Source organism: Protopterus annectens, chromosome 2.part2, assembly GCF_019279795.1.
Source record: "Protopterus annectens isolate FY-2018-M chromosome 2.part2, PAN1.0, whole genome shotgun sequence".
Lineage (NCBI taxonomy): Eukaryota > Metazoa > Chordata > Ceratodontiformes > Protopteridae > Protopterus > Protopterus annectens.
Window position 1 is genome coordinate 77,911,324 of NC_056730.1, and position 26,441 is coordinate 77,937,764.

General features: G+C 43.9%; 1 protein-coding gene across 1 annotated transcript in view; it reads left to right on the top strand.

The window, feature by feature from the left end:
• Nucleotides 1-26,441, top strand: part of DDX4 (DEAD-box helicase 4) — a 2,434,953-nt gene that overhangs the window by 1,515,467 nt on the left and 893,045 nt on the right. Inside the window, exon 13 of the mRNA XM_044063758.1 lies at nucleotides 20,547-20,701. Within this exon, the coding sequence (XP_043919693.1) occupies nucleotides 20,547-20,701 (155 nt within the window). The remainder of the gene's footprint in view (nucleotides 1-20,546; nucleotides 20,702-26,441) is intronic.

Genomic DNA, 26,441 nt, shown 5'->3' on the forward strand with positions numbered 1-26,441 from the left:
ACGCCCTGTTTGTCATCTTACCCATTTATGGTAGGTACAAAACTGTACTTTCTCAGTGAGGCGCTTTCGCAGCCCCTGGCGCCCGCTACCTCAGAGCCACAGGCCACTTCCGACTCCCACGTGGAGCCGACTGGGCCTCTGGATACTCAAGGTATTGGACTCTCTGAAATCATTCCCTCAGATGGGTCCGGAGCCGCTGTGCAGTCATCAGCTTCTGAGGGTGTCTTCAGACCCAAACAGTTGTATGTTAGTCCATCTTCAGCTTCAAAGACTAAAGCAGCTCTAAAGACAAAGAAACAAGTACAGCATTCTCCTACTCAAACTTTCATTCCTAAAAAACAGATGCTTAAAATGGCCGAAGACTTTATTACTTTGATCATGGGTTCCCATCCCCCTCCTTATAAGAGGCCTAGGCAAGAGACAGAATATGATTCTTCTGATCAGGTTTCTATTTCCTCTGATTCCTCTTCTGGACAGGATTATTCTGTTCCTCCTTATGAGGACTTTGATGCTGAAGAATCCATTCCTTCAGCCTCTCCTTCTGAGGATTATTCTTTTGGGGAAATCCTGCATACCATGAGGGATCATTTCCACTGGGAGAGTCAAGATTACTCTGAATCTAAGAAAAGGCTCAGACTTTCTGCTACTTCCTCAGCACAGACCCCTTGCTATTCCGCTTGTTCTAGAAATTGTCGATTATGTATTTTCAGAGTCCTGCCTGTCCCCGGACTCTTTACCCCCTGCACCTGCTAAGCCAGGTAGATACTACAGAGTCCCTGAATCTCATAAATTCCTATATAAAACTCCACTGCTGACCCAGAAACTATATCTCAGGGTCCCAAACACCCTGTCCCCTCTGATAGGGATTTTAGAGCACTGGACAGATGGGGGAAAAAGTTTACACTTCTGTTACCTTGGCTAGAAGGGCTTTAAATTGTAAGTTTCATATGCTTAAATATCAGCAAAACTTAATGTCACTGCTTAAACAGAAAATGTTGACAAATTCTGAAAGTTCAGAGAACAAGGAATTGCAGGATTTATTGCATGCAGTTGAACAAGTGGGAAAGCATCCTTTGCAATGTGGTTATGATTCACTGGAGGCCTCTTGTAGAGCCGCTGTTACTGGTTCTATTATTAGAAGGCATGCTTGGTTAAAGGAACAGAATCAGCCTGATCATGTTAAAGCAAAATTATTAGATGCCCCCTTACAGCAGGATACTTTGGTGCTAAAGCAGAAGAGATGTTGAAGAAAATGGAGGATAAAGCGAAATCAATGCAGACAGTTAAAGATTTCTTACAGGTACAGCCACCCAGATTTTGCAGGAACTGGCCTTCTACAAATTGGTCCTTTCCAGTGTCAGACAGATCACAAAGAGGTAGATACAGACGTCCCAGAGGCAGATCTCAGCCCCAAGGCTCATACAGGCCTAAAGAATGGGGTGCTCCTACCTGCAAAAGTGTAGAAGACAAATCGCAGCCTTACAGGAAACAGTCCCAATGACTTTCCTCTGCCAGATCCAAGCACTTTTCTTTTGGTAGCCTCCTTAGGGAGAAAACTAGCACTTTTTTCATCAAATTGGAAAATGGTTACCCAAGACAAATTAGTCTTGAACACAGTGTCCCAAGGCTGCAGGTTCCATTTTCACACCCTACCAAGGGCAAAACGTATGCCAGACATGCCACACAATCAATGGGCAGAAGCACAAAAGTAAATTACAGCCCTCATGGACATGAGGGCCATTCAGCAAGTACCACAACAAGAGCAGGGGCAAGCATTTTACTCCAGACTTTTCTTAATGGCCAGAAAGGACAAAGCTTGGAGACCAATTCTGGACCTGTCTATACTAAACACGTTTCTGGAGGTTCTAAAATTCAAGATGTTGATTCTACAGCAGCTACTCCCCATGCTTGGCAAGAAGGCTTGGCTCGTAACTTTGGACCTAAGATGCATACCTGCATGTCCCAATCAGACAATCTTGCAAGAAGATACCTGACATTCATAGCTGGCTCAATGCACTACCAATTCTCTGCACTGCCCTTTGGCTTATCTACTGCGCCCAGGGTATTCACAAAATGCCTGGCACCAGTAATTGCATTTTGCAGACAGAGAAATTAAATTATATCCCTACTTGGATGACTGCTTTATTCAAGCAGAGAACAAAGACATTCTTCTAAAGCATCTGACATTTAAAAAAAGATTACGATCTTGCCTAGGGTACACAGTAAACGCAAAGAAATCAAAACTAGTACCCTCTCGAGATAATATTCCTGGGTGCAAGCTTAAATACAACTGCCCAGATGGCTTATCTCACGCCAGACAAAAATAACTGACTTCTTACTTCTAAAAGTTGGCAACAAAAAGACCCAGTTATCTGCAAGGAAAATCCTGCAGGCCTTGCGTTTCATGGCATCCTGCATTCTACTAATTCCATATGCTAGACTGCATATGAGGAAACTACAATGGTATCTAAAAAGTGTTTGTACTCAGCATTGCCACAGCCTGGAGACAGTAATTACCCTCATTCCCTGCCTGCAACAGGAGTTTCGATGGTGGGCACAGGCCTGTCACCACAACAAGGGTCTGCCATTCACTTTACCCACAGCCAGCCAGACACTGACAACGGATGCATCGGATTATGCCTGCAGGGCCCATATTGCAGGAAAATGTATTCAGGGCGCATGGCCTGCAAGCCAGATGCATCTTCACATCAATTAAAAGGAGTTGCTAGCTGTTCATAATGCCCTGACAGCTTTCAATGATCTACTTCATCCAGGACATCTGCTGATAGACAGACAATACTCCGGTCATGTGGTACATAAGCAAGCAGGGAGGTACACATTCCTATCCCCTCTGCTGATGAGCAAATTGCATTCACTTATTAAGTTCACCTGCAAGCACAATTCCTGCCAGGAAAAAGAAATACTCTGGCAGTCAAGCTAAGCAGAAACCTCCTGGATCCCCACTTGTTGAAACTGGATCCACAAGTTTTCAGCATGATAACAAGGAAATGGGGTTGGCCAGACATTGATCTATTTGCCTTCCCTCACAACTGCCAATTAGAGATTTTGCACAGGGATTTATCACAAACAAGCATGTAGAGTGGACGCCCTATTCTTCAACTGGAAAAAATCTAACAGTATATCCCTTTCCTCCACTGCCTCTCCTTGCCAGGATACTCCTAAAGGTCAGACAAGAGAAGCCAAAAATGATACTGATTGCACCAGACTGGCCATGGCAGCACTGGTACCCAATCCTAAAAAGCTTGTCTCAAGGTCCAGCATGGGTATTGCCTCAAACTTCTCACTTTCTGACCCAACAAAACAATCAGATCCTGCACAGCCAACTCAGGACCTTACATCTGGCAGCATGGCGGATAATATATCCATTAAGAACACTTCTCTTTCAAAATCTATTATGGATGTTATCTTGGAGGCCCAGTTCCAGAAAATCTTAAGCAGAAAAATGGAAGAGATTCTGTGCTTGGAACCAGGAACAAGGCATTTGACACGTATCTACCAAATAACCCCCCGATTTCTCAGTACCTAACTGAGATGCTGGACAAAGGCCTTTCCTTTTCATCAGTTAAGATTCATGCCTCTGCCATTTCAGCCCATTACAACACGGAACCACCTATCTTTTCTCATCCTTTAATAAGGCAGTACCTCAGAGGGGCCAAAAACATCTGGTCTCCAAGGAGAGCACCAATTCCAGCATGGGACCTCAATTATGTCTTGGAAAAACTCACACTGCCTCCTTTTGAACCAGCCTCAACAGCTGATATAAAATTCTTATGGAAAACAGCTCTGTTCCTAGCAATAACCCCTGCAGGACGAGTCTCAAGAGTTACAAGCACTCATGGCTGTGGAACCTTTTATAATTTTCATCCAGATAGTGTTTCTTTGAGTACAAACACAACATTTATACCTAAGGTGGTGTCCAGTGTGGCCTTCAACCAAACCATTCATTTGCCTGCCTTCTATGCAAACCCACAGAATAAGGGTGAGAAAATTCTGCATTCTTTGGACATTCACAGGCAGCTACACTTCTAGTTGGACCGAACTAAAGCTTTCAGAAAGACTGAGCAACTTTTACTGTCATATGCTGCAGGATCACAAGGAAAGGCTATCTCAAAACAGATTATTTCTAAATGGATAGGCCATTGTATCCGTTTCTGCTATTTTCAGCATAGCAAATCAGTGCCTAAAGGCATTAGGCCTCATTCTACCAGAGCAGCAGCCACTTCAGCAGCCTTCCTCATAGGAGTACCAACCAAAGACATCTTAGAGGCTGCAACTTGGAGTTCAGTGCACACTTTTACAAAGCATTACCACTTGCCTCTTTACTCTAAATCCAGAGCAGGCTTTGCCACTGCAGTTCTGCAGGGCCTTATTGCCTCTCCTAATCCTATTTAGCCCAGCCACCCATCCTTAGCTTTGGGATTCAACCCAAGAGTAATGACTGCAACATTGAAACACGAACATAGTACAGTTGTGTACCTACCATAAGTGGAGATGTTCGAGTGTATTCACTGTTGCAGTCCAGGTTACCCTCCCTCCATCCCCCTTTCCTTTGCTGAGGTTTATCTGTTCTCTATTCTACACAACCTATGTGGTGTATTTGCTTGTGGATGAAGGAAATGTTTCTTTGCTGCATGTATGTTTATTGGCATAATATATTTAGCATACCCTTTTGGGCGCACCTGACATCTGGGGCAAGAAAAACTGAAGAAAATAGCGTCTGCTGCATCTTTTATACCCCCTAGCGCACTGACATCAGGGAAGAGGCGATAGCAACCGACGCCGGACTAGGGCTTTGGAATTCAGGCTGACTGCTGGTAGCCTGCCAGCAGGATAACCCAAGAGTAATAACTGTAACAGTGAATACACTCTAACATCTACATTTATGGTAGGTACACAACTGTACTTTATGGTGACAACCATTGTGATAGGTGACAAGCTCAGCAAGGCAATATTGATGCCTCACGAGTGGTCTCTGAATCGGAAAGTAGCGGAACAGATCTGCAAATGGGGACAGCTTTTCTGCGATCTCTTTGCCAGCCCAATTAATGCCAAATGCAGCAGCTACTTATCCCTGATCCCCCCACTGGCGGAGTCACGGAGAGACTCACTTATTCACAATTAGCTCCTGTGACTCCTTTATGCATTCCCTCCCTTTTCACTCGTATCCAAAGTGGTCCAGAAAGCAAAGCTCTTGGGAAGCAAAATGATTCTCCTCACTCCTTACTGGCCTCATCAGATTTTGTTCCCCTTTCTCAGGCCTCATCTACTAGACTATCGATGGACTCTGGACCCAGTTCCAGACCTTTTGACATGCATGTCAAACTCCCTGCACCCCTGCCTCCACACGCTCAATTTGATAGCGTGGCTTCTCCACTTCAATCACTAGTCGTGCTTCATGAATTTTCACCTGCAGTGACCCCATACCATTAGTCTCTGCACAAACCTTCCACTAGGAAGTTGTACACTAGCAAACGGAGAAGGTTTTCTATCTGGGCAAAAGAAAAAAATCTAGATCCTTACACAGCATCCAACCATGTGGTGGTAGATTTTTTGTCTGAACTTTTCCATCCGGGATCAGCTGATGCCACAATTAGGGTCCAACTGGCAGAGATATCTAATTTTCATTTGGGACAACACGAGCCTAATCTGATGTTTCTCAGATTATGTAAAATCTTCCTTAAAGGTGCTACTTTGCTGAGACCTCCCTTTCAGGAACCTGTACCTTGGGATTTAAATTTTGTTCTGTCCAAACTACCTTCCCCGCCTTTTGAGCCTGCACATTCGTGTCAATTGAAGTTTGTCTTGGAAAACTTTGTTTCTAGTAGCTGTCGCATCAGCTAGACTGGTGTCCGAGCTGCAAGCACGGTCAATCCAAGACTCATTTGATTTTCCATTAAGACAAAGTTTCCCTTCGTACAAATCCTTCCTTTATCCCTAAAGTTTGCCCTCAGACTAATTTGAACCAAATTATCGAACTGCCTGGATTTTCCCCTAATTATGCCAGCACTGCTGAATGTAAATTTCATCGGCTTGATGTTCACAGGCAATTACGGTTCAATCTTCGTAGGATTAAGGAACTTAGTTAGATCGTTAGTGTCCTTTTCTGAGTTTAGACTAGGTCTGCCAGTCTCTAAAGTGACTCTATCTAATTGGGTTTCGAACTGTATTTCTTTTATTTACTTCTCCAATGGAAAGATTCCCCCCATTCAAGATTAAGGTTCATTCCACAAGATCAATGTCCACATCTGCTGCCTTTCAAGCCAGTGTTCCAATTGAGAGTATTTGTGCAGCAGCAACTTGGGCTTCCCCTTATACCTTTGTTACTCATTACAAACTGGATTTGACCTCCAGAGGTAGAGCCTCCTTTGGTTCTGGTATTCAGGAGTATATTCCTGTGAGCCACCCAAGAAAATGATGCTAGGGACGCTGTCCCATATGTTAGAATGAAGGCGAGATAGGACTACAGAACATAAAGAAGTTATGTACTCACCATAACGTTCCATGTTTGTAGTCCATCTCGCTCTTCATTCTTAAGAACCCACACACCTACCCCTGTCCTGGAAGGATCTGGAGACAGGATAGTGTTGCCTTTGATAGGGTGGAGACCTTTCACTGTTCTTTCTGGATAACCTTTTCTCTCTCTTGTATAGTTAGTTGCCAACAAGATCTGGGGATTGTACTAGTGCACTATGAGATGCGTACCTTGCTGCGAAACAACAGAGACTTTGAGCTTTGTAATCGGCCAGCTTCAAACCCATATTTAAGAATGAAGAGCGAGATGGACTACAAGCTTAGAACGCTGTGGTGAGTACATAACTTCTTTTTTTCCTGGCGTTGCAGTTTTCTTGAATTATCTTTTGTTGATTCTCCCTCCACAACTTTTTTTTCACACTTAATTCAGCTGCTTTTACTGTATTTGTGTTCTTCCGACTTTATTACCTTATTTTGCCTAGCTCTTAAATGTTTAAGTGCTTTTATTCTGCTGCATTTATTGCTGATTGATGGTAGCCTGATTAAATTTGTCTGTTATTCTAACCCTCTTAGTATTGGCTTTAGCACTTGGGCTTCAAGACACTTATTTTAAATTTAAGAAGGTTTTTGTTGTCTACACTCTTCTGGGCAAACCCTTATCAAAACCCTCTCTCGACAAGTCCATTTAAGTTTCAGAATACTTGACAATTATCAATTTCTCCTGCTAACATGGGCATCCTCAAGACTTCTGAAGTATTCCTTACTAAGATTTGCATTTGTTCATTTTTTTATTGTCCCAAAATTGCAGCTCTATACATATCAATTTCAAGGAGGCCCTGTCCCTCCTTCAAAACACGAGAGAGGGTGGGGCAGAAACAAAATGCAGACACTGAGAAAAGCAGTCTTAAGCAAATAAATGTGTCACAGTTTTGTTATCACTAAAATAGAAAAACAAAATGCAGACAGAGATTGGCAATATCAAGCAAATAAATGTACCACAGTTTTGTTAACTATCACCCAAACAGATATAGCAAGTCTTGCAATGTAAATACACACTTAGCTAGTTTAGAGCCGACAAAAGGGCTCAACAAGAAGAAACAGCAAATTCTAAATAGAAGTAGTCTAAACTACCACTACGGGATACAGACAAAACAGTCCTGCGGAAAAAACGTCGGTCATAGAGCTGACAAAACCACCGACAACTATTTAACAATACCCAAGGTTAACTATTATCTAAAATAAGTATTCTAACTGTATTCTAAGAAAAAACAAGCTGTGGTCTTTAAGTCGTACTTCTGTATCTCATAATAAGTTAGATGTACAGTTTAGAATTTGGGCATCTTTGGACTGTCATTCTCATGAATATCCTTTCTTGAGTCCCCCTAGATCCCTCTTGCGTAGCTTGGGAATGTCCCACATGTTAAATCAGACGAAAATAGACTGTATCCAGTAAGAGAGTTATGTACTTGGCATAATGATAGATCCGTGTAGTCTTATTGTTATGTTATTTGGGTTTGGAGGTGATTCTATGCTCTGACTCGGCCGATTACAGAAGCTTGAAGTCTCCAAGTTGGCTCGTGGCAAGTTATGTATCCCATCATGCAGTGGTATCTATCCCCAGATCTTGTTTGCAGCTTTACGAGTTCAGAAGTGCTCTTTTTGGCCGTTGGTAAGTTGAACCTTTTTGTCTGTGTTTTCGTATATATAGCTTGTTTTTTCTTAGAATACAGTTAGAATACTTATTTTAGATAGTTAATCTTGGGTATTGTTAAGTACTTGTTGCTGGTTTTGTCAGTTCTTTGGCCGACGTTTTTTCCGCAGGACTGTTTTGTAGGTATCCTGTAGTGGTAGTTTAGACTGTTTCTATTTAGAATTTACTGTTTCTTCTTGTTGAGCCCTTTTGTCAGCTGTTAACTAGCTTTGATAAGTGTATATTTACATTGCAAGACTTGCTGTATTTTAGTCTGTTTTTTGGTATTGGCTTTTTGCTGGTGTGTTTGTCTAAGTTTGGTAACTTAGTTAACTGTTTCTAAGTGTTAGGCCCATTTAAGTTACAGGACCTAGTCCTCTATTGATCTTGCCTTTTGCTGTTTGTAGTGTAGTGTGATTTTTTTCCCTCTAGAGAAACCTATTTGCCCATCATTATTAGAGGGTTTTTTCTAGTGTTGTGTTCCTTTCTCGTTTTTGGCAGGGCTAGGCTCGTTTAAGTTAGAGGGACCTAGTCCTCTCCTTGGCATTTACTACTCTTTAGTGTGGTATTTTCTCCTCCTTCCAGTAGTTGAGGCCCGTTTTTCTACCTTTAGCGCATTTCTGCTTTTGCTTTGTGTGACAGTTAAGTCTAAGGAGTCTAGAGAGAAAGATCATAAACTTTGGGATTTTAATAAATGTCAAAAATGTACTCCGTGTCCATAACGGACGGGCATAGTGTATGGGTCTTCTGTTAAGGGGCCATCCACTTACAAGAGACTTGTACCTTTTGTCACTCATTTAGCTCAAGTCCTTCAAGAAAGGAAAAACAAATTTATTTTGAAAGGTCTCCTGAAACCATCCTTTGAGGAATATTTAGGTAGTTCTTCCTTGCAATCTAGAAAGTCTCCCTCTAGCCAGAAAGAAAAGCCTGTTAAAAGGCCATCTCCAGTGCCCTTTGAGAAATCTGCACCCAATGGCTTCGGAGCCGACTGAGGTTATTACAATTGACATGCCTATATTGGCCCCAAGAACTTCGGAGACGAAAAAGGATTCCTTGCCTCAGAGCCGGTCAACAGATATACCACCTGTCTCCCCTACTCTTAGATCACCTATTTTTCCAAGATCTCACTCTCCAGCCATTTCCTCCAGGTCCTCTAGGAGCCTATCCAGATGAAGATGTGGAGAGGATGGTGCGCAGACTTTTGAAGTTGCAAGGGCTGGCAAATTTGCTCTCTGCTCCTGCTCAGCTGTTCTTGGAGCCATTCAGCTCTTCTACATCCGCTACTGTTCCTCCTCCAAGCCAGGTATGGGAAGTGTGTTTTTTTCTTCAGAGACTTTTACCCTTAGATCACTCAGTTTATCTTGCCCATTTTACAAGACTTCAGAGAAATCTGCTGAAGGAACTAGGAGATACACTACAAGGTACTTCAACTGCGGGGGTACCAGAAAAGGTTACCACTCAGTTATCCACCTTAAACTCTATAGTGAATTCATCCATGAGACTGATATCCTACGCAGCAGATGGAGCAAATAGGGCAGTGGGTTCAGGCGTTTCCCTTAGGAGACGCTCCTGGATGCGCTTGTGTAACTTTGCAGAGCCCTTTAAGTCTGTCTTCACTAAAAGTTAAGGATACACTCACCAGATGCGAGCACTAAGGGAAAACTCTCTCTGCCGTTGGAATATGTTTTTTCGTCATTTCAAGACTCTACCCTAAAGGACAGAAAGGTGGGAAGATGTGGTTCAAGAAAGAGTTTCCGCAGACGCACAAGATGATTCCTTCCCCAGGGGCAGAGGGAAGGAAATAATGGTAGATGCCATCCTAGAGGCAGAGGGGGCCTGCAAAACCAGGGCAACCGTGATTTCTTTTGTGGGTGTCCCTATCTGTGCTCCTGAAAGGAGGCCTGACTGTGCTCCTCGGGAGCTATTCGGGGGGAGTTTATCTTTGTTCACAGAAGCCTGGCACATCACAAAAGACAAGTGGGTATAAAACATGCTGTCCAGAGGATACTTCATACCCTTTTCCTACCCCCCCCCTCGCACCAGAACAATCCTGGATGTTCCACCCAATTTCTGGGATCAAGCAACCATAGAAATTCAAAAGTTGCTAAACAAGAGAGTCATCCAAATCGTCCCCCAGACCAAATAGGATTTGGAACTTACTCGAGATTCTAACAGGGGACTGGAGGCCCATATTAGATTTCAGCAAACTAAACAAATCGGTCAAGAAGTCCAAGTTCTGAATGGTGACACTGCAATCGATACATCCCTTTCTAGGGAAAGACTATTGTATGTGCTTGATAGACCTCCAAGATGCGTACTACACATAAAAGTGGACTGAGCATTGAGGAGTCACTTCTGTTTCCAGCTGGGAGCTGGTCTCTATCAGTTTCGTGCTCTTCCCTTTGATCTCACTACAGCCCCCAGTGTGTTCATATGCATGGCAGTAGTAACTGCTCATTTGAGACGTCTTGGATTCAGAGTGTTTCTGCAGAATTATGTATTTTCTATTACTTTTTGACTTGAGTTTACGTTCGCTTCTTATACTACTATTGCCTGATTAATATACAGTGATTAACTAGAAATATACGAACTGATAATCTTCCACACAATGAAGTTTCTTACACTGTTTTGATTGTGTGTTTCCATACCAGGATGACTTGCTCCTAACTGCCACCACCAAGCATAGACTTCAACAGGCCAGAGACATGACCCTACAAATTTGTGCTCAGATAGGCATTACAGTAAACTTGAAAAATCTGCCTTGTTGCCCTGTCAACATTACTTCACAGGTGCAGAAATGAACACTGTTTCGATAATGGCTCGCCTTCCCACCAATATAATTGCGAATCTCAGATATTGCTGCTTCTTCCCAAACGCAAGGTCAAGGCAAAGATAGTGCTCCAACTGCTGGGAACAATGACCTCAATCATAACCCTCGTTTCTTTTGCCAGGTTGCATGAGAATTCTGCAGTGGTCGCTTCAGGAATTTCCTCTATCTCACCTAATCATAATAACAGACTTGCAAGAAGGATCTTCGTTTGTGGATTCAATCCAATGAGTTAACCATCAGGAGACCATTCGTTCCACATCATCCTGTTGCTGTTGTGCCCACGGATGCTTCCCAGATAGGGTGTGGGGGGTCTTACTGGGAAACGGTCCAAGACATATGGCAAGAGCACGAGGCCCATTTACACGTCAATGTTCTAGAGAGGAAGCAGTACTTCTGGCTTTTCAAGCACTCCACAACTGTATCCCTCTAGGGACGATTGCAGTCCCGTCAGACAGTGTCAGTGGTATGGTGTATAAACAGGTAGGAACCAGATCATACCCACTTTGTCGAGAGTCTCTGAGGGTTTGGCAGTGGGCAATCTCCAACGCTTTCTAGTAGCAGCGTGCATCCTGGGTAAGTCCAGTGTGATAGCTGACAAACTCAGCAGGGCAATATTGATGCTTCTTGAGTGGTCTATAAATCAGAACATAGTGGAAGCGTTCTTCCGCTAATGGGGCCAGCCATGTTGCAGTCTTTTTGCCACTCATATGAATGCCAAATGCAGCAGGTACTTTTCCCTAATCCCCCCTTTGGGGGAGACAGAGACGCACTTGTTCACAATTGGCCCTTGGGACTTTCCTGCTTTTCCCCGCGTTTCCCCTTGTATCAAAAGTCATTCAGAAAGCAAAATCCTTCGGAAGCAAGATTCTCATTGCTTCATATTGGCCTCATCATATTTGGTTCCCCTTTTTCTGGTCTCATCTACTGGAGGATCCATGGATTCTGGACTCTGTTCCAAACCTGCTGACACATATGTCAGGAACGCTCCTTTCTTCTCTCCACACCCTCAACTTGACAGCTTGTCTGCTCCATTTCCAACTTTAGGCTTCAGGATTTCACTCCAGCAGTAAAACATGTTTTGATATCAAAGGTTTCTACCAGAAAACTATATGCTAGTAAATAGAAAAGATTTTCTTTTTGGGTGCAGTCCAAAAACATAGACCACTTCACTGCCCCAATTTCTTCAGTTTTGGATTTCCTTTTGTAACTCTTCCAACAAGGCTCAGCCTCTGCTACAATTCAAGTCCAGCTAGCAGCTATCTCCAGTTTCCACTTAGGACTCCATACACCTAACTTGATGGCACATAGACTGTTTAAAGCCTTTTTGAAGGGCACTTTCTTATTGAGACTTCCATTTAAATAACCTGTCCCTCCTTGGGACTTAAACTTTGTCCTGTCACACTTAACCTCACCCCCCCCCCTTTTGAACCTTCTTCCACATGAGATCTAAAATTCCTGTTTTGTACAACAATTTTTCTGGTAGCTCTGTAACCTCAGCTAGAATAGTTTGAGCTACAAGCATTTTCAGTCAAACCACCCTATTTGATTTTCCATTAAGACAGGGGTTCGTTTCGAACTAACCTGTCCTTCGTTCCTAAGATTTGCTCTCAATCTAATACTAACCGATCTATTTAACTTTCAGTGTTCTTCCCTTACCATACCAACAAGGCAGAGTACAAGCTTCAACTTGATGTGCATAGGCAATTTTGGTTCTGTCTTGCAGAACTAAAGATTCAGGAAGTCAGCTCAGTTGTTTATATCCTTTTTAGAGGCAAGAAAGGGTATGCCAGTCTTTAAAATCACATTACCTAATTGGCTTTCCAGTTGCTTAACTTTTATGTACTCTTCCAATAACAAGGAGCTCCCGTTCAAAGTTAGAGGTCACTCAAGTAGGTCAGTAGCAACATCCACTGCCTTTCAAGCCAGAATTTCAATGGACAGTATTTGTGCAGCCACGACTTGGGCAAGTTCACATATGTTTATCATTCATTACAAAGTTGATTTGGCCTCCAGGGACAGAGCTTCCTTTGGTTACACAGTGCTAGAGTGTATTCCCATGAACCACTCAAGAAAAAGGTGCTAGGGGCGTTGTCCACATGTAAGAATGAAGGCGAGATCGGACAACATAACATAAAGAAGTTGTGTACTCACCATAACGCTCCATGTTAGTTGTCCATCTCGCCCTTCATTCTTATGAACCCACCCACCTACCCCTGACCAAATAATCCTAGAGGACATGGTAGGAAAATTTTTGTCTTCCTCCTTTGGAGACTTTCACTATTTTCTCCTTTACCTGAGGGTATAGCATAAATAATTTCCATTATAGTCAGCAGTAAACAAGATCTGAGGATTGATGCCACTGCATGATGGGATGTACCTTGCCATGAGCCAACTTAGAGACTTCAAGCTTCTGTAATCGGCCGAGTCGGAGCCGAGGATCGGCTCTGAACCCACATGTAAGAATGAAAGAAAGGCAAGATGGACAACAAACCTGGAACGTTATGGTGAGTACATAACTTTTTTTTATCTGGTTCAACTCCCTTCCCTCCTTCCTCCTACCAAATTGCCACTTAATCTTTATAGGGATTGGCCAGACCTCCTGTGGACCCTGTCTGACCCTTTGCACCTCTTCACTTATCTAGTGGGTTTTTGTTTTTCTCTGTACTCTTTTACATAATTCATCACTAATTGAGATTATCCAGCAAACTTGAGCTGAAGTTATTCAGGCAGGTGAGTGGAATAGTGTATGTGGTGGGGGAGGTCAGAATTCTCGATCCAATACTTTTGTATGAGGTGCAAAGGTCAGATCTGACCCAGTCAAACAACCAACATGTCCCACATGTTGAACTAGACAAAAATAAGACAACACTGATATATCATTATGGCAAGCCGGTAACTTTTGATCTGAGGTAGTCGTCTTCATTTGATCATCAGCCTGTGGGATGTTGGATCCGGATCAGATCCGAGACGCCAGTTTCACCAGCATCTGATCCGAGCTCCAAGCTCCTCTCCTTACCCATAAAACCCCTCCATTTCTTTCTTTCCCTCCATTCTCATTTGCTGTTGCTTTGCCAAGCAGTGTGGTGTAGAGCTCAAGGTGTGGTAGGTACTTTTTCTTCATTTTTTTTGTGTGTGTTCTGAGTTGTGGTAGTGCAGGTAAGCTTTCTACTGTCCCTTGCCTCCCCTTCCCTAGTTTTACATAGTGTTGCCCCCCCAAAAAAAAAAGTCTTGTTAGGTAGTTTAGGCCTCGTCTCCCTTCCGAGTGAGAGTGTGAGTGTTTGGGTCTGGTAGTTCAGTTAAATCTTGCTAGATTAAACTTTTCTGTGTTGGATATGGCTGATCTTTAGAAAATGCACATTGTGGCCATAAGTTGCCCTCTGCGGATGGCCACAGTGTGTGTTGTATCTGGGGCCAGCCTATTTTTTTTCCAACTGCTTTTAGTGAGGGGTTCAACACCCAGGGCCCTAAAGGATCATAGGGCATAATTGATCCTTAATGGACTTCTGCCTGCTACGGAGATGGCTGCCTCTTCTGTTCTGTTCTGGTCATGGCTGTGACCAACTTTTTCTTCAGCCACAGTCTCTTCTCCTTCCCAGGGTTGGGACTCAACCTCCTGAACAAAGGGCTGTGGTTAGGGAATCCAAGAGAGGCGCAAGGACAGAGACAAGGGGAGGAAGAGATCCCCAGACCGTTCGGATCTGTTGGGTCCTCCCCCCAAATGGGCAGTTTTTTCCAGACCAGCTTCTCCTAGTCTCCAATTGCCGAGAGACTGAGGATCTTAGGCCTCAAAACACCGAACCTCCCGGTCGGCTTCTGCGGCCTCATCGCGGTTCACCAGACATGGACAAAATGATATGTAGGTTTATTCACAGCCAGATTCAGAAGGAGTTCTTGCCATCCCCCGCTCCCTTTGGAGGGAGAGGCTTGCTTCCCTTCTTTGCCCCGATATCTTTCTCTGATTTGACCTGTGGTATTGGAGTTCATGGATCTGAGAGGTCCTGGAGTCAGGGGGCCAGCACCTATGGTACTAGATACATCAATGCCGACCATTAACTAACTTGAGCATGTCTGATCAGATTAGTTTGGACCTGAGTAGCTTTCTGAGCCAAAGCCTGGGGTTGGATCTGAGGGGTTGGGGCCTTTCTCCATTGGCGCCGACACTGGTAAAGGTCTACCCCTCGGTATCTCTGCTCCATCGGGCTCTGCTCCGATCCTTATGACTGATCTGGGGAGAGCAGTCTCCTTACCAGTTTTTCCGGAGGCTTGTTCTTTCTCTGCATTCGACGTGGTGGAGGGGGTTCTCTCCAAAAGGTCGAGGTCTCTGACCCATCTCATTGGATTCTGCCTCGACTTCCTCGCCTGTCTGTGCATCTTCTGCCATTTTGCCCGTGCAGGGATAGCTGTGCTCAAGGTGCCACAGACAGTTTCCCACGAGGAACCACAAGTGGTTTCCGAGCCCTTTCCGGAGAGTCCTACCAAAGGTATCCCATGCAAGCGAACTTGCTATAGGAGGCACTTGGACTCCTTTCCAGATTCAGTCACAGAGGATACCAACTTGGAGGAAGGGGAAGGTTCTCCCAGATCACCCTCCCAGACGATGTCTCCTTTGGAGACTTCATGGAAATCCTACAGCGGGGTGGGGGTGATTGATCCCCCCCCCAAAACCTTAGTCTGATGAGTCTGTGTTCCTGGATACCTTCGACACGGGCCCATCTACTTCCTGGGTGTGTCTCCCCCAATGTCGATCTGTTGGTGGACCTAATTGTCACCAGGGCATGGAAGGAGCCCGGGCACTGTGGAGCCCATTTCCAGGTGGCCCGATAAGAGCTCGAGCTCTCCAATGGACAGACCGAGCTGGAACAAGGGATTATGTGTGGACGCTATGGTGGTAGCGACTGCCATCAAGGAGTCTGACACTGTAGAGCCAATTTCCAGTTGCCCCAATAAGATCTGGAGCTCTCCAGTGGACAGACCGAGCTGGAACAAGGGGTCACCTGTGGATGCTATGATGGTAGCGGTTGTCACCAAGAAAGAATTGACCCAGGAAAGTTCTACCGTCCATCCCCCTGGCCGCGAGTCCATGACAATGGATCTGGCAAAGCAGACCTAGACTTCAGCCACCTTTTTCTGTAAGGGTGCTGAATTATTTGGCCCACGTTACTAGACTACAGCGAGACCTTATCAAAGAGTTCACGGAGTCGCCCCCATATTCATGTCTCTAGAGGATAAACGCACATTCTCCGAAAAAGGTCACTCTAAAAGCGGTTATGAATACGTCCATGCGCCTCCTTTCACATGCCACTGAAGGAGCAGCAAGGGCTGCTGGGTCCGGTGTTGCCATGAGGCGACAGCTAGGCTTAGGCTTTGTCAATTCATGGAACCTTTTAAGGCAACTTTTGCGAATGCCCCTTACAGTGGTTCTTCCTATTTTGGGAAGACTGTTCGTGAGACGTTAGTCCAGAGTGAGAAGGACCAGAAGACAGTCTGCCGTTGGAATCAGTTTCTCTAACCCCCAAAGATTCTTCTCCAGGTATCAGAGCGGGCAAAAGATGTGGTTCCGGAAGTCTCAGTATTCCTGGGACACTTGAGACTCGGCTTCCCCTAGAGGCAGAGGGGTGTTAGGACAGGCGCCGGCCAGAGGAAGGGGGGGGGTGGTCTGAGAAATTTTGGGTCTCAAACTGTTCTTGGACAGACCCGTGCAACAGCCCTCAGGGTTTGCCAGACTGCTCTGTAAGCAGTCAGGGGTCACCTTTTGATGCACCTGATGGCATGGGAGTCCTTATCAAGACATTTGGGTGCTGTAGATAATATCCAGAGGTTATAAATCCCCTTTCTAATTCCCCCCGTTCCACAAAAACACTTCCCAGATGTTCCACCCGCGCAAAGGGAGGCAGCAGCAGTTAAAATCAGAAAGCTGCTAAGGAACAGAGTCATCCAGCCCATCCCCCTATATCAGTCCAGATCAGGCATCTATTCCAGGTTCTTTTTGGTGCCAAAAGATGGGGGGGGGCTAAGCCCCATTCTGGACATTTCCACACTAATCCAGTCAGTTACGAAAAATAAGTTCCGGATGGTCACTCTACAATCCAGCCTGCCTTACCTTGCAGGAGAACGACTGGATGTGCTCTATAAATTTCCAGAATGCATACTATCGCATCAAAATGCACAGATGCTCCAGAAGTTTCCTCTGCTTTCTGCTAGGGGCCAATCACCGTCAATTCCGAGCCTTACCCGTCGGTCTCAACACCGCCCCCAGGGTGTTCACCAAGGTCATGGCAGTAGTAGCCGGCTCACCTGAGGCTTCAGGGGATACAGGTCTATCCGTACCTGGATAATTGGCTCCTTGCCACTGCCACCAGGCATCTACTTTCAGGCCAGGGACTATTTACTGAAATTGTCAGACTTGCTGGGCATCACAATCAACATATCTATCTTCTCTAGACCCTGTTCAGGTCTTGGACTGCATAGGAGCGAGAATCGATGCATCTCAAACCCAAAGGTCTTTTTAACTCAGGAAGAGTCCGGAACCTACGACTTCATCTATCTGTGATCCTGACGTCTTATCTTCCACCAGCCGAGGCGGTTTTGAGAACCTTGGGTTCCATGACCACCACCATTACTCTTCTCCCCTGTGCTCGTCTTATGTGAATTCTGCAGTGGATGTTGGCGGTTCAGTGGTCCCTGTTAGATTTGCCGTTGGCACATCCTATTCACATAAGCCATGTGTGCATGAAGCCCCTTTTATGGTGGATATGCTCCTCTGAGCTCATGGAGGGATGTCCGTTTCTTGCATCGCCTCCCAGCTTGGGGGGGGGCATTGTTCGAACAGGACCGTCCAAGGCATGTGGTCCCAGAAAGAGACCAAACTGCATATCAGTGTTCTAGAGATAAGGGTGGTCGTCTTAGTGTTACAGGCCCTACATGCCTTTCTTCCTATGGGAATGATTGCAGTTCAGACAAACAATATGCCAGTGGTCTGGTACGTCAACTAACAGGGAGGAGGCGGGTCTTACCCCTTTTTCGCGAGGCCATGAGTGTGTGGGAATGGGCAATCTCCACCAGCCAGTTTTTGGTTGAAATGCAGATTCTGGGTTGGTCCAATATTCTGGCAGACAAACTGAGCAGGACTATTGTAATGCCTTTTGAGTGGTCTCTGAATCCTTTTGTAATGGAGCGGATCTTCTTTGAGTGGGGTCGGCCTTGCTGCGATCTCTTCACATCTCCTTCCAATGCGAAGTGCAGCGAGTTTTTCGCTCTGCTCCCCCCACAGGTGGAATCCCCCAGAGACGGTCTGGTCCATGCTTGGCCTCCCGGTCTTTATGCATATCCCCTTTGCCTCTCATGACAAAATTTCTACAGAAGGCTCGATGGTTGGGGAGCAGAATCATCCTCATTGGCCCATTCTGGCCTCGCCAAATCTGGTTTCACTGTCTTTGGTCTCATCCTGTAGTTCCTTCTTGGATCCCATACCGGATGTCATTTCTCACCCCTTGAGGGGCCTTCATCCAGACCTGGGCATTCTAAAGCTCATGGTTTGGCTGATCCAGTTCCCTTGATTGCTAGGATTCATGGTTTGTCTTCGCCGGTTAAGTCTATTTTGGTGGCAGCTCATAAATCGTCCACCAGAAAAATTTGCCATAGCAAATGGAAGCATTTTTCTATCTGGCCTTCTCAGAGGGACTTGGACCCTTTCACAGCTCCTGTTCCAGCAGTCCTTGAATTCTTGGCATAATTTTCCAGCAGGGTGCCAGCGTATCTACAATGAAAGTTCAACTGGCAGCCATTTCTAATTTTCATGTAGGTGAGAATATGGATTCCTTAGCTTCCTCCAGATTTTGCAAAACATTTATTAAAGGTACCTTTCTTTTTAGACCCCCGGTTCTCCTTGGTACCTTACCCTAGTTTTACAAGCTTTGGCTGCTCCGCCTTTTGAGCCTGCTACGTCTGTGAACCTGAAATTTTTATCGTGGATGACGGCCTTTTTAGTGGCTATTACCTCGGCTAGGAGTGTGTCAGAACTCCAAACATTATCTGTAAAAACCTCCATATATGATCTTTCATAAAGACAGGGTTTCCCTTCGTACTAATCCTTTTCTGCCTAAAATGGCCTCTGAAACTATATTACCAATCAACTTGCCTGTCTTTTCAAATTTTCAGAACAGGGATCAATGTAAATTGCATTTGTTAGAAGTACATAGACAATTATACTTCTGCTTAGGACTAAAGCCCATCCCAAGTTTGACCAGTTTGTGTCCTTTGCTATGCCCTTTCTGGGCAAACCGGTTTCGAAGGTGACTATTACCAGATGGATTTCCATATGCATCCTTCAGTTCTACAAAGATAAAAACATCTCTTCTGGGTAGGACAAATGCCCATTCTACCAGGTAATTGGCTACGTTAGCTGCCTTTTGGTCCAGTGTGTCTTTGGACGATGTTTGTTCTGCTGCTACTTGGTCCTCATCTCATACTTTTATTTCTCATTATAAATTGGACATTTCCAGAGGAAGAGTATCCTATGGCTCTGCGTTGCTTTGAAATATCCTTCCATGAGGGCCACCCAGGGTTTTTTGTTTGGTAGCTAGGGACTCTGTCCCACAGGTTGATGATAAAATGAAGTTAACTACTTCAGATGACATTATGTACTTCCCATAACGTTCCATCTGAGTAGTTTGACTTCATCAACCGTCCCTCTCTCCTGCCCCCTGACGTTCTCTTGGTGCTTTCTGCCTTGGCAGATGGGAGAGGGTGCCCTTGCGGCCCTCCTTTTTTTCCATGATTGTGAAGGTTTTTAGGGTCTGGTTCATGTTAAGCGTATAGCAAACTCGATCTGAGGGAAGTAAGATGGAGGAGTGTTATGGGTAAGGGGAGGAGCTTAGAGTTCAGATCAGATGCTGGTGAAACTGCCATCTTGGATCCGACATACCACCGGTTGATGACAAATGTTTAACTACTCAGATGGAACGTTATGGTGAGTTGTTTGTCTTTCGGCTTTTTCCCAGTAAGGGGTCGCCACAGTGGAACTCCGGTCTGCTAATTATTGGCAGTAGATTTTTACGAAACGCTGAGGTGCCAGCTCGACGCCCAACCTTCAATGAAGGTGCACAAATTTACACACGCATGTCTTTCGAACGCTACCCAACCGCGGGAGGACATGCAGACTCCTCACAGAAGGCACTCCCAAGCAGCATTATGGTGAGTACATAACTTTTTTTCCCCCTGACATGTTTCTCTAGGGGGCCCTTGATTCAGCACCAGAATATCTGCTGCTTCTCCTCACAAAAGGAGCAAGTCTGACATGATTGATTTTTACCCTCTCTGTCTAGCTCTCAGCTTGGTTGTCATATCAAACCTGTATGTTATGAGTTAGTGATGAATAATACTTCCTGTTTGCTAGGTTGTTTGAAAACCTTCAAGATTCCTATAATCTTGTTAATGGAGAATTTTAGTGAATGGATGTGTGAATATATAGCTACTGTAATTTTAGCAAACATTTTGTGCACCTGTTTTAGGTTACATAAAATTTTTCTTCTTTAGGCAGCTTTTCTGTTACCAATTTTAGCTCAGATGATGGTGAGTGGAGTGTCAGCAAGCAAGTTTCAAGAACTGCAAGAACCTGAAGCTATAATTATTGCTCCAACCCGGGAATTAATCTGCCAGATCTATTTAGAAGCAAGAAAATTTGCTTATGGGTATGTATTTTGAGCATACATGTTTTATGTAATGAAGAAAATTGTGAAACTAAGTGTCCTGTTCTTAATTTCTGCCAGTTTTGTACAGGTTTGTGAGTGGTAATGGATTATGTACAACATTAGACGCTGTTGTGGTAGTCTAAACTACTCTTATATCCTGCCAAGGATATGATAACTGGACAGCTCTTCAAAGCTTATTGGCACCCTAACTGGCAACAGTTCCAACAGAGCTTCATATAAAAAGAAGGTTAGGACTTCAAAAACTTCAGAACTTTCTTGCTGCAAAGTGCAGTCCTCTTGCAGGCTTTTTGGTACTGATAAGTCAACTTATAATTTCTTCAGAGCTGAACAGTTAAGTTCCCTGCTGGAGAAAACCACTCCATGGAATTTTTTTTTGTCTCCTTGAGAAATATTTGACTTAAGCTCACTTGCTTGGAAGCAAGAGCTTCTGTAAGCAAACTGTAAAAACATACACATGTGAATGTGTGGATATATATACATGTATATATATATATATATATATATATATATATATATATATATATATATATATATATATATATACATATATATATGTATATATATAAAATAGAGAGATGTATATGTAGATATAGATATATACAGATATATAGATATATAATCTTAATTTTATTTTGTATATATATATATATATATATATATATATATATATGTCTATGTATCTATATAATCTTAATTATATATATGTCTATATATATATATATATATGTATATATATATATATATGTCTGTTTATATGTGTATATATATATATATATATATATATATATATATATATATATAATATGTATATGTGTGTGTATATATGTATGTACAGTGGATATAAAAAGTGTACTCACCCCTGTTAAAATGCCAGGTTTTTGTGATATAAAAAATGAGACCACAATAAATCATTTCAAAACTTTCCCACCTTTATTGTGACCTATAACCTGTACAATTCAATTGAAAAGCAAACAAATCTGTTATGAGAAAGAATATAAAAAAAATAAACGTACAACAAGTAAGCTGGTTGCATAAGTTTGTACACCCTTAAACTAATACTTTGAAGGACCTTTTGATTTAATTACAGCATTCAGTCTTCTTTGGTATGAGTCTGTCAGCATGGCACATCTTGACCTGGCAATTTTTGCCCACTCCTTTTTGCAAAAGCACTCCAAATCTGTCAGATTGTGAGGGTGTTTCTTGTGCACAGCCCTCTTCAGGTCACCCCACAGTTTTTCTATTGTATTTGGGTCTGGGTTCTGGCTGGGCCATTCTAAAACTTTAATTTTCTTATGGTGAAGCCATTCTTTTGTTGTTTTGGATGTATGCTTGGGGTCATTGTCATGTTGAAAGGTGAAATTCCTCATCTTCAGCTTTCTAGCAGACGCCTGAATGTTTTGGGCCAGAAGTGACTGGTATTTGGAATTGTTAATTCCCTCCATCTTGACTAAAGCCCCATTTCCAGATGAAGAAAAGCAAACCCAATTCATGATACTGCCACCACCATGTTTTGCTGTGGGGATGGTGTTCTTTTGGTGATGCAAAGTGTTTTTCCGCGAACTGTACCTCTTGGAATTGTGGCCCGAAAGTTCAGCCTTGGTCTCATCAGACCAAAACATATTTTCCCCACATACTTTTTGGTGTCTTTGTATTATTTTGCCAATTTTAGCCGAGTCTGGATGTTTTTCTGTGCAAGAAAAGGCTTCTGTCTTGCAACCCTACCCCATAGTCCAGACATATGGAGAGTAATGGAGATTCACTTGTAGTACACAACCAGTACTTGCCAGAAATTCCTGCAGCTCCTTCAGTGTTGCAGTAGGTCTCTTGGGAGCCTCCCTGACCAGTTTCATCTTGTGTTTTCATCAATTTTTGAGGGACATCTAGTTGTTTGCAACATCACTGTTGTCCCATATTTTCTTTACCTTTTGATAACTGTCTTCACTGTGTTCCATGGTATATCCAATGCTGTGGAAATTTTGTACCCTTCTCCTGACTGATACCTTTCAATTTGTTAATTTCTCCAAGTGTTTTGGGTTTCTAATAACATGACGGGAGTGGACCACATTTTTAAGTCAAATTGCGATTAAAGTTCATGAAATTAATATTTATAATACCTGTTGCTCCTACTAGTATTGGAACTTTCTGGGTATCTATCTTCCACATTGCTCTCGTTTCTGCCTACAGATCCTGATATTTTATGACTTGATCTCTCTGTATGCAAGACTCTGTAGTCACTTGATGTGGCTGTTTCAATCAGTGCTATTCTTGAGCTACTGTATCCAGTTTTCTATCATTTGTCTTTTGAACTGATGATACTGGGTTGGTCCCATGTGATATAAACATCATTTTCTATGATGCTTTTGGCTTATATTTCCAGTGTTTTTCATCCACTCCAATACCATAATGTTTTCACAATCCCCAGTGTAACAATATTGCCACATTATTATGCCTTTCAGTATACAGTCCTCCTGCCATTAGTTTGTCGCAAGACAAGGTGTGCAAATGTTTCCAGTTCAGTTTTACAAAACCTACATTTGTGTTTTTATGCCACATGTTCAATGGACTTTGTAAACCAATGTGTACATAGCATGATATCTTGGGCTGCAAATATTAACCTTTCATCTCTTGGTTTGAATTCACCTCTCCTTAACCATTCCTGAGTTCATTCCTGATCAACATGAGGTTCTTCCAGACGTTTTCTATACTTGAAACTATATTTATGCTTTTTCCACATTTCTTGCCTTCTCATCTGGACTTTCACCTTTATATTTTTGTTTTTTTGGCACATTCAGTTGCTGCCTGATTTTTATCCACTTCTGGTTTGATTTCCGTTCCTGCTTGACACCAATATGCTTCTGCTAAATTGAGCAGAGAAGTCCTCTTATATTTATTCTCCTTATGTTTCAGAACATTCACTACGTTTGGGTCTTGAGGTCAGCAGATGTATGGAGTCCCATCTCCTTCTGGGTGTCCATCCTTGGCAGATCCTTTTATTGTCTTAGTTTCTTAAAGGGCATGGAAGAACCTGGGCACCGTGGAGCTCATACCCAAGTGGGCTGACAAGATCTTAATATCTCCTTTGGACAAACCCCACTGGACTAAAGGGATCCCAGTAAATGCCATGGTTGCCACAGCAGCCACCAAAAAGGAGTTGGCTCAGAGTTTCTCTGTCCATCCACCTAACACGAAGTCTAGTGCTTTTGACAGATTTGGCTAGACTTTATGCTTCATCCACCTTTGCATTTTGATAACGTTAAACTATTTGTCCCACTTTACCAGGCTACATAGGGACTTGAGAAGCTTTTTAGCTCGGTCCCAGAGTCGATATTTGATGAGCACAAAGCTGTCTCCTCCAGAATGGCTAGTCTTCTATCAATATTCAATTAATCCATGAGGTTATTTGGTGCAGCCAGTTCAGGCATGGCCAGTATGTGACATGCCTGGATGTGGTTGTGACACTTCAAGGCATTTGTCAGTGTACTCTTTGGTTCATCATTGTTTGGCCTCACGGTTAAGATACTCTGCTGAAGTGGGAAGAATGGAAAGACCATGTCTGCCTTCAGAATATGGTTTTCTTTACAAAGATTCTTCTCCAGGAATCAGTGTTGAGTAAAAAAACTGTGGATGTTATGTAGTCCAATCTCGCCTACATTCTTACTCACAGGTTCGGAGCCGAATATCTGCTCCGACTCGGTCAACTTTTATTTTCTAGCACGAAGTTTCTTATTGGCTGGGCTAAACAGGTATCCCATGTTGCACTGCTCCATAGCCCCAGATCTCGTTTGCCGCTCGTGTAGCTAGGATGTGGTCTCGCTTGGCTGTGGCTAAGTACCTCTAAATTTCTATTTTCTCTTCAGAAAGTTGTTGCTAGTCAAACAATAGCTTTTTCCATAGCTATTTCTTCTGGTTTACTTTTTAAATTTTGTTGAAGTGTTGTCTGTGTGTGAGTTGGTATCCCTATCTGTTCCGGTGGGCTAGGCCCATTTAAATTAGAGGACCTAGTCCTCCTTTTTGTGTAGTGTTTTTACCTTACACTTTCCTGGTTTTAGTGAGTAGTTTTTCCTGGTTGAGTTTGTATGTTGTAGGTTTTCAAAGAACCGTTTAACTTTGAGGTTCTTTGGGGTTTTTGTGTGTAGTGATAGTTTCCCGCCTTTGCTGTTTTTCCGGCTAAGTTATCTCCTTGGTCTTGGTGTTCAGTAGTTTAGTTAAGATGTCTAAGGAACAAAAGGAACATAAACCTTTGGGTTTTAAGAAATGTTCCAAATGTAACTACAAGTTGTCCATTAGGGAAGGACATCCCGTATGGGTGTGTATTGCCTAGGAGCAATTCATTTGCAAGAATCCTGTAGCTTCTGCCGCGCCTTCAGTCCGAGGGTGCTACAGGAAAGAAAAAATAAACTTATATTCAAGGGACTCCTAAAACCTTAGTTTGTGGAGTCTTTAGACTCTACTTCTAGTACCCAGTCTAAGGCTTCGAAGATGAAGAAAAGATCTCTAGCTCAGTCTGTCTCCTCGGAGCCACCGGAGACAACTTCTAAACTGGACTTTACCTCCTCTGCTCCTCTGTCCTTGGGGCCGCAGGAGGTATCTTATGCTGGAATCAACCTTGGCTCCAATTTTATTGGAACACATTTGGAGCCGGTCTCCCAGTGTTGGGCATGGTTCTCCTGATAGGAGATCCCAATCCCTCTCTCTGTCCTCCATATCCTCCAGGCTTTCCGATTTGAATGTCGATAGGGTGGTTCAGAGGCTCCTGCAGTCGCCGGTGTTGGCTAAATTATTTTCGGCTCCGACCCAGTCCCGATGCTTGTGTCGATGGTTCCTCCGAGCACTTCCTTGTCTTCGGAGCCGGAGTGCTCCACTCAGAGTGATGTTCTTGCGCCAGCTCAGATACCCCTCAAGGGTTTATCGGTGCTGACGTCAGCTCCAACCATGTCGGCTCCGTCCACAGGTTTCGGAACTCGGGTTTCCTCTTTTGGGCCTGTGGGGGATACTTCAGGACATCTGTCGGTTCCAAGCCTCCCCCTCTGTGCATCGGCTCGGGGAACCCCGACCCCAGTCATGGCCTCTGAGACTGGTCAGTCCTCAGTTTTGGGGGGACCCGCCTTCGAGGCCATGAGGAGCGCACTGGCCAGATCTTCAGTTACATCACCCAGATTGGCCATTCCGTCCACTTCCACTCCGGCTAGAGCTTCTGATGTCCCTCTATCTTTAGATGGAGCCCAAAGGTCTGGGGATACCCCCATGAGCGGTCCCCAACTTTCTGAGGGTCCCTCAGAGTCCTTGCCTGAGGAGCCCCCCAGAAAGAAGTTGTGCAAGAGGAAGCACATAGACTCCCAGGAGGAGTCTCCCACTTCTGATACCGACCTCAAGGAGTCAGAGGGGTCTCCCAAGTCGTCCTCTGATGACATCTTTTTCAGACATCCTGGAGATATTGAGAGAGAGAGGCGACTGGCCTTCCAAAACCCCGTCTGAGGAGGAGTCTATATTCCTCAAGGCCTTTGGGGCTCAATCCTCCACCTCCTGGGTGTCTCCACCCTTCGAACTCCTGGATTTTATTGGTTGAAAGGTGTGGGAGAATCCTGATTTGGTGGAACCTGTGCCCAGAATGCCCAATAAATTTCTTTTTGTCCCCCCCGGAAAGAGTTTCTGTCCAAAGGGGTTTCTGTAGATGCCATGATGGTTGCGGCGGGCAGACAGCAGGAAGTAGAGTTTTCTT